Source organism: Acanthochromis polyacanthus, chromosome 19 (genome assembly GCF_021347895.1).
Source record: "Acanthochromis polyacanthus isolate Apoly-LR-REF ecotype Palm Island chromosome 19, KAUST_Apoly_ChrSc, whole genome shotgun sequence".
In the NCBI taxonomy this organism is placed as follows: Eukaryota; Metazoa; Chordata; class Actinopteri; family Pomacentridae; genus Acanthochromis; species Acanthochromis polyacanthus.
In genome coordinates, this window is record NC_067131.1 from 29,502,291 (window position 1) to 29,515,956 (window position 13,666).

At 37.6% G+C, this 13,666-nt stretch overlaps 1 protein-coding gene across 3 annotated transcripts in view; it reads right to left on the minus strand.

Moving 5' to 3' along the window:
- Positions 1-14: 14 nt before the first annotated feature.
- baiap2b (BAR/IMD domain containing adaptor protein 2b) overlaps positions 15-13,666 on the minus strand; it is a 106,623-nt gene continuing 92,971 nt past the window's right edge. For 2 of the 3 annotated variants that reach the window (XM_022190059.2, XM_022190057.2), the window contains 2 exons: positions 13,579-13,616; positions 9,719-13,045 (listed from right to left, as the gene is read on the minus strand). In XM_022190059.2, the coding sequence (XP_022045751.1) occupies positions 13,012-13,045; positions 13,579-13,616 (72 nt within the window). In that variant the 3' untranslated portion in view covers positions 9,719-13,011. Of the gene's footprint in view, positions 6,182-6,574; positions 6,622-9,718; positions 13,046-13,578; positions 13,617-13,666 lie in introns of those variants that run through there. The other variant, XM_051939824.1, reaches the window with a different exon arrangement.

Sequence of the window (13,666 nt, forward strand, 5' to 3'; positions counted from 1 at the left end):
GCAGCACAACATGGTTAAATACTTGATTCTTTATTGTCAAAATTAAATTGTAAAACAGACACTGTGTTTGCCATCAATTCACAGAATGACATCGTTTTGACTGTCAGTCATCACATTTGTTTGCAGTAGCCCTCAAGTTACATCAACGGAGGTTTTATCAGTTAGAATACTTTTTACTTTACAGGTCCTGTATTCAGCAGATCATTTTTTGTAACTTCTCTCATAACTTCCTTACATTAGCATGTATTTAGTGGTAATTATAAAGGAAATGCACTAAAACCTGTATATTATGTTCATGTTTTTCAAGAAAAAAGTTAATTATGTGTTAAGTTAAAAAAAAGACGTAGACTGATATCTATATGAACTTTTAAAGAAATGCCAGGTATTTTACATTATATATGGATCATATATATATTGGTAGAGGTGTGTCTAAGTAGAACCAGTGCAACTTTAAAATGCACATTTGATGATTATTACATCAGTTTGAAACAGTGCTGGAGTTTCTAAAGTATTACATCACTGTAATCACATTACTTTTGTCTGTTACATGGTCATGTAGTACATTATAGTTGCTGTCGTGGAAGTTCAGGGTTAGGGTGACTGGAGACTCAGACGACTTAGGTTGAGAGTAATGTTTACTGATGTACATGCAAGCATCAGTTCTGAGGATTCTCTTTCATCTTCAGGTTTATATTGTAGCTGGGAGAAGGTCAGATCTAGATTACAGACCAATATGGAGGCAACTAGTCTGCTTAGTGACGTCAGAATAGAGAATACGTAACCTCCTGCAGTGTCTGTCTCAAGGCTGTGATGACCTTAGAAAAAGGAACAAGTCATTTCTCCATCACAGTTCCTACATTACTTTCATTTTGAGGCAGTATTTTCAACCGCCGGTGCTTTTTAAAATGGTTTTCACCAACGTTGCTGCCGGCTTTGACTTAATAGTTCATTTGAAAGCATAAAAAATGTGTGTATGTATCATTATGGTATGGATTAGTACTGGTATGTTGACATATGTCAGCGTTGTAGTGTTAAACGGCAATGCTTCTCAGGTGATGCTGCAAACTAATGCAAAAGTACTCTAACAAAGAAGTGTAATGAACTGTAATGAGCTTTCTGCAGGTAGTAAATAAGTAAGGTCATGCATTGTTTAAAATTTACAACTTTACTTTTTGTGAATGCTACTTTTAAACACAAAATTAAGGAATTTCCAATGAAGCTGAGAACTACAGGTAAGAATGTGCTTAAATCACCACATGGATAATAACATAAATCATTTTTCACTTTATTTTTTGGTTATAACAAGAAGCTATCTGAGTAACGATAACATAAACTGTGTGTGACTTTCTTAATAATATCCTTGTAAATATTCAGCTAAATACCAACTGATTTTTGGGAAACTACGTGAAAAGTTTCTAGAAAATAAGCTGGGAAATACAGGACTGTTAAAATAAAGTGTTTTTTAAAAACATTTTTGAAGCTTTTAGCTGTGAAATCTTAAAGAGTAAGTACACCCAGGGTGAAAACTCCACATTTACTGCCGTCTAGTGGGTGGTACGTGTTCTGTGGTGTCTCAATTTGCGATTCTGCACAGCTGGATGCCACAGACCACATCTGGCCACATCTGTTAAAGCCACTAATCAACAGATTTCAGATGCTTTTTTTCTCAGTTGCTCTTTAAAATATTCTGCAGTTAATGTAAGAAAATATGAGAAGGTGAATTCCCCTTCACAGACAAACGTTTCACATTTTTAAATCCTGCTTCAAAATGTTCAAATCAGCGTCTCAGTGTTTCTACACCTCCCAACCCTCAGTCTTAATTATAGAAAAAGTGAAGTGGAATTCACCTCATTTATCAACAAGTTTAAAATTACTCAGATTATGAAAAAAAACAACATCATTCTGGTTATATCTTGGTTAAGATGTGCCATTTTCTGCCTCCACGGCCAAAACAACAGAGATAAATGGAGTTTTATTGATGGTTCTTACAGCAAACAAATAATTTTACTCTGTGTTCAAATACAATTTTAAGGTACTTGTTTGCTACTTTATACTTCTACTCCACTATAATTCAGAGGCAAATATTGCATAACCCACTACTTTTATTGAACTACACTGCAGATTTAAATAATGCAAAAATATAATTAACAAATAAATTATGATGCAATATTACAGATGATCATAAAACTTTTATTGATCCTTGAGGGGGACAGAGTAGTTGAATCAAGTTAAATCATCAAAAATATAATCCAGGATTATTATATGTATATACTATTCTAAAATGGACGAGTTTGCATAATTTATATTTGGTATTTTCAGTATATTTTAATGCTAATACTTTAGAACTTCCACTGAATTTAAATGCATGACTTTTATTCTAGCTGAATATTTCTACACTGTGGTACTTTTGGTACAATATCCAAGTACTTAAAAACAAACACAATCGCTTTAACAATGAATTATCCACAGACTTCACTGTGAAAATGTCAATTTTCAGAGCTTTAACAACCAAAACCTCGACTCCATGAATCCATTAACCCGGGGTGGAGGCAGAAGTTTACACATCTAAACAGACAAAACAAGAATTATCTGAGCAAAACGACATCGATCAGCTGGATCTGACTGATAAAACTTCTGTCAGTGTAACTCTGATGGCTCGTTTCTTTGCATCACAGTTTTCTAAAACATGATAAAAGGTGATATGCGATCTCAAAGTTTGTCTCCTGCCGATTGAGAGTCATTTCACTCCAATGTGCACAGCAGGGATTTTCTTGAAAATAATTTAAAACCCTAAAGCTCCACTTCAAATTTCTCAACATAAAGTAGGATTACCACCTTTCTGACAATGAAAATGTGAAACCTTTGCAAAAGTAGAATTCATGGCTGAGCTAAGTGCATTCATTCCATGTCAGAGGAGTTCTTAATAAAGTGGCAGGTAGGGCTGATAAACTGAACCGCTGAATGCAATATTAAAAGAAAAGTACCAAAAATAATGAAAAAATGGAATAAAAAAGTACTTTGAACGCTTTAAAACTTTCTCTTTCAAAGGTTTCAAGGAATTCCTTGAAACGGGGAAAAAAAACAGAAAAAATACCATAAAATGTGTGTTTTTTAAACTCCAAAGCTACATTTAGCGAGTTTAGAGCACTCCTTTAGCTGTTCCAAATTTGGCTGCCAGAAAGTGCAAACTATTTGACGAGTTTTCACTCAGATAGAGAAGAATTCATGATTAATTGGATTATTGCAGAAAAATTCAACAAATGTTTAGCTGCAAATTTTCCTCAGAAGTTCATGGGTCATTTTAACACAATCCAGTGAAAATAAATGAAGCATTTTAAAAGGGAAATGCATGAATTAATAGACCTAGACTTAGTTTATAGCCACTTAAAAGTGTACAGACAGCATAAAAATGCATCTTTTTAAATGTAAATAAAGGATGTTTTTGCGTATTTTATCAGTTAACTCTCCTGTTAGGTCTATTTGTGCTTTTGGGTATTTTCTGTATTTTCTGCCAGTAAGACAGAAAATCAACACGTTTCCAAAAGTCGGTGATTGTTTCAGGCCGATGTTTGGAATATTAGAGTCTTTTTTGTCGTTTTGTGTCTTGTTTTTGTTGCTTTGTGTCAATTTTGTTGTTTTTTTATTATCAGTGATGCTCCTGGGTCGGTTTGATATTTAATTATCCAAAAATGGCAGAAACCCAAAAAGAATCCCAATAAAGATTGTTTATATGTCATTATGAACTCCATTATTAACCGTTTCTATCAATATGTAGTGTAATGCTTTCTTTACCTCTCAGATCACGGTACAATGAGGAGAATTCACTCATTTTTCATAATAAAATGCATGTCAAAACTTTAAATGTACATTGGAAAGACCTACATATAAAACAATAGTTTCACATGATTGATTTTTTAAAAAATATATATATATTTTGATCTTTTTTCTTTTTATAGTGTTGATAAATTAACACTCTTCAGGGTACAAATATGTCAAATGGACCGTTTTTTAAATTTGTTGATTACACTTATTAAGCCAAGCAGAAAGTACTTTTACCAACCCTCTTTAATTATTTTTTACTTTAAAATGGGTCAATTCGAACTGCAACATAACAGGAGGGCCAAAGTGCACGTGATTTAGAGAATATTTAGCTGAAGCTCTTGTCCAAACTTCTGATCAACACAAGACTGATGGAAAATCTGCAGCTAAAATAAAGAAACTAAAAGCTGCCTGGACACAGTGAGACGTCTCAGCTAGTCTCACCTGTACTTACCTGCAATCTGATTTAAATTGTAATTATCCTATATAAGGAAAAAGAACAACTTTAGCCACCATTTATTAATTCTCAATACTTCTAAGTGCCGGTATTACCTGCTTAAGCAAATGATAGAACTGAGTGACCAGAAAAATGACTGTTTTTCCTGCAGTTATTTGCTGAGTAGAAGTATAAAAAGTGAGTCCACTGTTGATTTAAAGTGGAGCTTTAGGGTTTTGCATGAACTTAAAAGAAGCTTTTTTTCCAAGAAAACATGAACTGTGAGGCTGAGGCGACCTTTAGTGTTAACAGAATTAATGTTGCTTTAAGAAGATCCTACATTAAGAATCAAACATGAATCAGTGTATTATCAGTATAGGTACAAACACCCGCAGAGCTGCTTTAACTAGCATTTATTACAGAATATAGGATTTCCTGTGAGTATACAATTAGCTGGAGATACAGTACTATGAGTAGTGTGCTTATCAGTTTGATCTTTCCGTCTAGTCTATTCTTTTTTTGTTGTTGTTGCTGATAATCAGACTTTAGTTCGTCCATCTTGAAAACCTTTACTGTTTCCTTGGTGCATAAAACTGGATGTTTTTCTGCGTTATTGCCCTGTGAGGAGGCAGTTTGTTACCAGGTGAGGCTAAAAGGTGAAACAGCAGACAGGAAGTGCAGCTTACCAACATTAAAGCCCTTTAGTTGACAAGGCATGGGGAGGAAGCTGATTTTAAACGCACAGAGACGTCATCAGACTGAGGCCAGTCGTCGGTCTTTGATACGATCTAAGAGGCAGAAAACTCATGAACCGAATGAGCCGCAGCTTATCTTATATTTATCAAACACCATGTGCTCCTAAGTAGTAAAACTTCTCCAAAAACACCTCCGTGGAAATCAAATTCTCACATTCTGTTTTTTAATGCGTTTTTCATTGCTAGAAGATCAAATCAGTTCCAGATTTTATTTACACTATTTCTCAATTAACCCTCTGAACTCCGAGGAACGCTTTTTTGTTGCTCCCATCACATTTTCTAGGTTCATTTTTCACTCCAATGTACAGTCCTGCACCTCTATGGAAACAGAACATCCACAATTAAAAGTAGAGAAATGTCATGACAGTTAAATTACCATAAATCAGATCAAAAAAAAGGGGAAAAAAGTTGGATTTCTTTGATTATTTTACAAAAATATGAGATAAACTGGAGCCAGTGTTCTTCCATTTGCCCACAGGAGTTAAAAATACTGGAAAAAGCATGGCAGCTCTACATACTATAGATGTTTTAGCACTTATGTTAACTTGCTGGTACACTGCCTGCAGTTCATCTAACTGTCTCTTGTACTGAGGAGCTCATGTTTTGTGTTTTATTGACAGAATCTGGTTTATTTTTGGTGATTTTGTTAATGAGATGTGCAGAACAAAGTGATTTTGATGATTTTTAAGCTTAAATTTGACTAATTTTCCTGATACAACTGCACATCACATAAGATTAGGTTCAAGTACTGCTGGAAAGTTGAAATTCCAGCAAATTTTTCAGTTTTTACAGTGTCTGTCTCTGATTAATGGTGCAATTTCGGCAGTTTTTGAGAGATTTTTAACCCTGGCAGCAGGTTTTGGGGTTCAGAGGGTTAATACAGAGTTAACCGTTTCTGCTGGTTGTATTTAATTCTGTTATTTTATTGTAATACTGTGGTTGAATCAGAGCCTTGTAGCTGAGGGGGAAAATCCACCTGCAGCTGGTTTAAAACTGAAGGAGGAATCAGAAATCTCCCGGAGGAATCGAAGCCTTCTCCACGGAGTCGTAGTGAGCTTCATCGAACTGCTCCTCCTCCTCTTCCTCCTCCACCTCTTCGGCTTCCTCGTCATCGTCAGAAAGGGGCGGTTTGGCTGGAGCCTCCACGGCCGGCTCGCTGGGCGGTTCACCTCTGTGGAAAAAAAAACAGAAAACAGCAAAAAACATTCAGCTTCTCTGTTATTATCCGGCGAAATGTTACAAAAACCATGCAGGAAGTGGAGAATAATGCGAGGAAAAAGGTCACAGAGAGCACAGGAGGGACGGTTGTTTGGTGGAGCTGAAAGAAAATGAAAGGTCTGATGAGTCATGCACCAAAAAAAAAAGAAAAAAAAAAAGAGGGGAAACTGAGAAACATATTTCGAGGAAAAGCTACCCACGGATGAGGTCAGCAGTCACATCACAGAAACAAACAAACAGCAGTGATGGAAAAACAGGCCGAATCCCGAAGCCAACAACAAAAGGAGCTCTGAGCAATAATGAAAAATGAAAGAGGAGGTGGATGATCCAAAGCTCGTTCACTTACGATGGGATTTTTTGGTCGTTCAAAATCGGGCGTAATCAGGCCCTGTACTGGAAGGAACAAGCAGGCCGCACGTGTCAACAATCAGCATCCAACAGCAGCTAAAACTTTAGATTCTGTTACTATACAAGACAATACACACTGTCTACAACTAGTTCCAACAGCTTTACTAGAGTACAATGTGCAGATTTAGTTAATACTCATCAGTATTGGTAAGACTCATCAGTATTATAAGTCATCAGTATTAAAGGAGCAAACAAAACCATGACTGAGAAGACTGGAAGCCATTTAATAAAAGAAATCTGAATATTTTGCTGCCTTTTCATCCTTAAAAATTAACAAGTTCAAAACCAGGCAAGCTGCAGAAACTTGCCACTGTTTAGGTGGAATGATTTCTTTAAACACAACTTAATCCAACAGTTCTGATTTTTATTTTCATTTGTTTTTATCCACTCTCTTGCTTGACACACTTTGAAAGATGCCTGGATCCTAGAGTGAATGTGTGCAAACTATACATATTCTGCTTTATCACATCATTTTGCAGAAACAAACCTATTGAGAAAATGCAAGAAGTCGTCTTCAGAGTTTGTCCATTCTGAGCTACCGTAGAAAGATAGTTCTGTAACATCTAAAACACAACATCTCTTATTTTCAGGTGATTTTACACCTAATTATGAGATTTATGTTCTATTTATGCTGGTAGATCCCTCTGCATTAAACACATCGAGCATGAAGTTGAAATTAAATGTAATAATATTTATATTTCCTGAGCTTTTTCCATTCTGTCATCCCTACTCTTCCTTTCGAGGCTCCCAGTCAAGCTCGGCGATGACCTTGTTTGTTTGTAGCAGCTACTACTAATGATGCAGCTACAGTTAACTGTGATTAATTAGGAGGTTAAACCACAACACAAACACATTTATAGAAACACAAACAGATCAGGGTTTCATGAACGCACCACTGCTGTGTGTTCACACTGAAATCATGACCCAGATATATTAGAATAAACGCAACTAAAACCCAAAATAACACAGGCAGGCAGATAAACCACAACGAGGTGAACCAGAAGAACAAAAAGTGAAATAATAAAAGATGAAAATGCCGTGATTAGGACACCGACACACACAGTTGAGTTGAAGGAGGTACCTGTGCGAGCAGCAGGAGGCCAGTGGATGCATGGCGGGTCGGGATGCAGCGGAAAAACTACAGAACACACACACTGAACATGCAACAAGGCCGGTGGGAGCTTATGACGAGTCTCAGATCCGCAAATGTCGACATGAGAGGTGACATCAAACGGCTGGTTAATGTGCTAAAGCAAGAGGACTGATTCTCCTGTTAGACTTTTAGAGGAGCATTTTGAATCTGCTACAGCTCCGATTAGCTTTCTGCAGAAAATAAAAGACAACTGGCTTCACAAGCTGAAAGAAAACAAACATTTGGCCTCATTTTCGAGACAAAATGAACCAAAAAAGAAAGTACAGAGGGTCCTCGATTTATGTCAGAGTTCCGTTCCTACGACCCGACGCAAGTCTTTTTTAGCGCAAGTCGGAATTCCGGCGAAAATGTTAGCGAAGGTGTGTTACGTGCATCACGATATCGATCAGTTCTTTGTAAACGTCATGAATTACCAACGACTTTCATGCATGTAAACACACCAGATCGCAGCTCGAAACACTCCGCATGTCGGTCTGGTTGGGGTGTGTTTAAAGCTGCAATCCGGTGCGTTTACCCGGAAGCTCATTTGCATAAAGTAGACTTGACTTCTACTTTATTCAAATTCAATGCGGCGAGCGGAGATTCCATACATCTCTGAAACTGTCCTCAAACATCTAAACTAGCCATTGGTGAAATAAAACGAGGACAGATTCGGCTGCTGCACAGCTTATTTCTTACCTCAAATGCTTTCAGAAATACTTTTTGCTGAAGTATTTTCAGAACTTAAGGGAAATTTTGTGGCCGAGCCGCTGTGTTTATCCGACATGTCTGCCGGACCGTCGAGCTGAAAGTGCCCTCATGTAACAATGTTGTGGCTCGCTGCTGACCACCCGCCATCCGTGCAATTTTTCAGATGTTGACGTGTGGAAAGTCGTATCTAGTGGACACACATCTCTATAGTGCCGCTGGACGACATATTCACCTGCTCCGCTCACCACGTAGCAATATACCGTGGTTCCTTGCCCTATGGCGGTTCACTTTTTGTGGTTTCACTGTATTGCAGATTTTTAAATTGTATTTGGTGTTGCGGATTTTTTGCTATATTGTGGGATTTTGTGGCATGCAGAGTCAAGCTCAAAATTATTCATATCCCTTGCAAATTTGACTTGGTTACTTTTTTTTCCAGCCAGCAAGTTTTTCTTTTTTTTGTGATTGGAAATGACACAAATGTTCCCCAAAAGATAAGATGATGTACAAGAGGCATCATTGTGGAAAAAAAAAAAAAAAAAAAAACATTTCTCAGCTTTTATTTACATTTAAAAGTAACTAAGTTAAAATATACTAGAGACATGAATAATTTCAAACTTGACTGTATTTATAAAATATTATTTTAATTACTTTTGCATGTTCTAGCATAAAAAATATAAAACTGTATAAAAATATACATAATTAAAACATATTAAAAGAACACTAAATCAAAATAAAATGCGTAGCATACAGCGGTGGGTGCTGATTGGCTCAACATCCGTAGCATCAGTCTCATCCGTCCCCGTGTATAGCAGCATTCAACATCTGGCCTTTTCCATTCATGTCATCATCAGAACTGTGCAGCTAATTCATCATCTTCATCAGTTAAGTTGTATATGTAGTGAGTACATATAAAGAATTTTATATGTTGTTAAAATTATGTAGGTTTAAGAGTGTAAAAAGTGTTTATGAGCTTGGGAAGTGTTTATAAGGATGTGGGAACGGTTAATAAGAGTGTGGGGAGGGTTTATAAAGCCTTGAAATACATATAAATAATAAAATAAATATGGTCGCTACTTCGTGTAGCCCCCACGATAGACGAGGCACTACTGTATATGTCCGCTCACGAAACCACTTCCGACGTAATGACGAAACGCCGTAAGTCGAGGACGTCGTAAACCGAGGACCTCCTGTAAACTCAAAGGCTACGAAGGCCTTCCAAATAAATGAGCGGAAACAAGAGAAGCTGAATAAATTTATTTGATACTTTTTGAGAGTAAAAATTCACCATACATTTGAGGTCATCAATGGTACACGTTTTGGTGCCCCAAAGCATGCATTATCCATAAGTTCTCTACACAAGAATTTTGATGTTCGTTCACAACAGAAACCCCTCACAGTCACAGCAGTGGATGCAGGAGTTACTGTTCCACAGGTGATCGGTGTGCTAGCGCTGCAGTCGTACCTTGGACTATTTTAGTGGAGAAAGAAGAAACACTGGCAGCTTCCAGTCGTTTGCACTCGACTTTTGTCTCTAAATTCACCAAAACAGAAATGGGAACAAAAAAACAAAAAACAAAAAACAAATGGTGGTTGGCAAAAGCTGAGGGGAAAGACGAGTGTTAGGTCACAGGAGAAGAGACCGCAACAGTTCTGCAGTGCAAAAACATCCGTCTGGAGTCGAGAAATATTTTTCTTTTTTTAAAAAAGTGGCAGATCAGGAGGAAAAAGTGAAAGCACCTGCCTCAAAGAGAAATATTTAAAGAGTTTGGGAACATTTTTGCAGTGCAGGAGGCACAGGAGAGGAGCACAGTTTCAAATTTCACGTCCTCTCAGACGTTAAGAAACCTCAGAAAACCGACAGATGTTAGTACAGACAGGCGTCGACATACAGACAAGCAGACCAGCGTCTTTATTAGCACACAGAGAATCAGACAGCTTTATCTCCAAAACACGATGCTTTGTTGTTGTTTTTTTACTCACTCGGGTTTGAAAGTCAAGCATTTAGTAGCAAAGACAACAGAAGGCTGAATGAGGTTTCAACTGCAAACTAACTTCTCTTCTCCCCGTCAAGGCTGCAGAGCTTTTTTTTTTTCTCCTCTGTACACTGGATAAATGCTGCGTAAAACACCGAAAATGCTGCATTTTATTATCACAAGACCGCTGGTGCTTCATTTGAATCTCTGGATCCAGAAGATCATCAGCATGTTGCTAGAAAACTACATTATTGATAAGTAGAGGCACAGAATCTGAATACGACTGAAGTCTGGGCTGAACAATTATTGCAGAAAGCTGCAGTGTAGAATATAAATTATGCAACTTTCAAGTCATATCGTCCTACTTTGCCCGCTTTAAATCTTTAAAATGAAGCTTGACTTCCAAAATCTGTCAGGAAAATCGCATTTTGATATTTTCCCAAAATTGTTCAGCCCTGGTTTGAATGTAAAAAAAAGTCTTAAAACGTGATGAAAATTGTCACAAATTAGAAAAATGCTGAATATTCGGGTCCAATAATTGTCCAAACTGATATTTGGATGACACCCAGTAGTAGGTATACATGATACTGATATTAAAATAGAGTATTAGCCAACATCTACATGAAAAAAATTAAGATCTTAGTGTCAAAATAAACTGAAAAAGTGAAAAATACTCCAAGTCAAACAGGAAACGTTACGGACAAGCCTTAGTTTTCCTTATTTTTTCATGTTTTACATGTTTTTTTAAATAAAATGTTCTGGTTGGAACATTTTATCACAAATTAATAATGTCACAAATGAGAAAAATGCTGAATATCGGGTCCAATAACTGTCCAAACCGATACTGTGATGGCACCTAGTAGTAGGTATACATGAGACTGATACTAATTATTGGTAATAAAGGGGATTATTAGCCAACATCTGCTTAAAAAAAATTATGATCTTGGTGTCAAAATAAACAAAAAAACAACAAATACTCCAATTCAAACAGGAAACATTACCGAAATGGTTCAGTTTTTGAACTAAAATGTTCTGGTTGAAACATTTTGTCACAATTAATGATGTCAGAAATGCAAAAAATGCTGAATATCGGGTCCAATAATTGGCCAAACTGATATTTGGATGAAACCTAGTAGTAGGTATACATGATACTGACAGAAATTATTGGTAATAAAGGAGATTAGCCAATATTTGCATTTTCCTAATTACTAATTTTCCTGAAGCGACTCTGCTTCAGATGTGATCTTAAAATAAACAGAAAAAAGCATAAAAAAGAATAAAAACAATAAAATGGTCGTGAGGTCACCGAGCCAAACGGCAGTACCAGTTGTTTTTCTTTCATGCATGAACGACAAAGTAAAAGGCTGCAATTCTCTCAGAAAATGAGCTATTCTGTCCAAAAAAAGTCTTCTAATTGATTTTCTCGTCCGACTAACAGCCCAAATTTCCCAAAAATGTCGAATTTACAGCGATATAAAAAGCAAATATTTGTATCCGAGAAGCCGAAGTTGGTAAATGTTTGGCGTTCTCGCTCAATAAGTCACTGGAGACACTTTAATTACCACGATATTGAGCTGATGAAGAGACAGTTTGATCGGGGGTCGAGGATTCGTTAACCCCATTCAGCCTTGACAAGATATCCACACAACCACAATAGAAAGTCAAAGGACCCCCGAGCACCTGCGATAGTGTGCCTGAGCAAAAAGGCCGATACCGAAACAGTAAGTTCGTGTGCACAAAGTCATAAATATAGACTGTTACTTGGATTAAGGTGCGTTTTTTCATAGATACTGTATGACAAGCACTTCTGTATGGCACATTTATGTACAGTAAACATGTCCTCCGTACGGTAAAACACTTACATAAGCTGCTCACTACTCGCGATACAGGGCCTCTTAACTCAGAGGAATACAAAACCTCACAGCATGAAAAGGTAAAAGTACTGTTAAATACTGAAAGATCCAGTAAAAGTAAAGATTGTAATGTCTTTCTTACATTATGAAAATCCTCTTTGGGATCAACAACTTCAATTTAAACACCCCTGATTTACATATATCCTTTACATTGTCATTCCAAACAGGAGCGCACTGACACTGTGTGGGGGGGAAAAAAAAAAAAAAAAAAAAAAAAAAAATAAATCAGGTTTCCCTTCGGTGGGGGAAGTAAATAAATCCCCTCCCCGCCCATCCGGCAATATACAAAAGAAATGTACATGCATGAAAGACAAGCAAAAGATACATTTTCCTCAGAGAAAATGTCCATCATCACAGCGAGTTTTTGTGATGGCGCTAAAGTCCCCGTTCTGGTTCTGGTTTGGCTTGGCTGAGAACCGAGGCTTCACCGGGCCGGTTAGACGGCACAGACTGGACGGATCAGAGAGGAGAGGACGAGAAAAACACCCAAACCTCCTCTTCCTCGGCTCTGGGAGAGTTTATTGCCGTAAAGCAGGAGATAGGAAGGCAGGAAAGAGTGGAAGTGGGGTGGAAAAAGGGATGAAGGGATGGCTGAGGGTTCCTGTCCTATCGCACCGTCTGGCTCAGTCTGTTTGTCTGTCTGTCCTCACACTGTCGAAATCAATTTGCCCTCTGTGGAACTGTGGACAAAGAGAGGGAGAGGCTTCCAGGTGGGCTGGCTCAGGAAGAAACAGCAGCAAAAACACAACCATGGAGAGGCAGAAATAAAACCCCCCCAACAGCCCTGAAGCTGAGCCTCAACTGTCTGGTTTCAACCCTGAATGAGAAGCGGGGAAGTCGAGATTGGGTGGGTGCAGTTAGCGGACGGAAGCAGAGAAGCATGGATGTTTGTGAACCAAAGAAAACTTAAAAAACAACAGAAAGCACAACTTAACATGCCTTAAATCTAGTCTTTACAGAGAGGTTTCTACTAGTCCTGTATGGATGGAAACACAAAAGAGAACGAAAACACAAAACTGTCCTGCTGCTTGCGTGTTTGCGGGTCTGTGCCAGGAATTAGCCCAATCCCTCGTCTCTCGGTCGGTGGCTGTTTCGTCAACTAATTATCGTCTTCCATCCCCTCCTCCAAGAACAAAACTCCCAGAACACTCAAACAACTCCACTGGATTCTGAAAATTTAAACACTATTCAAAGCAAGTTTGGGGGATCTTACCTTGTGGGGAAGCGTGGTTCGTACTCTTCAACTCCTGGCTGTAAAAACAAAAAAACGAAGAGAGATTTAGGCATTTAGTTGTGCAGTT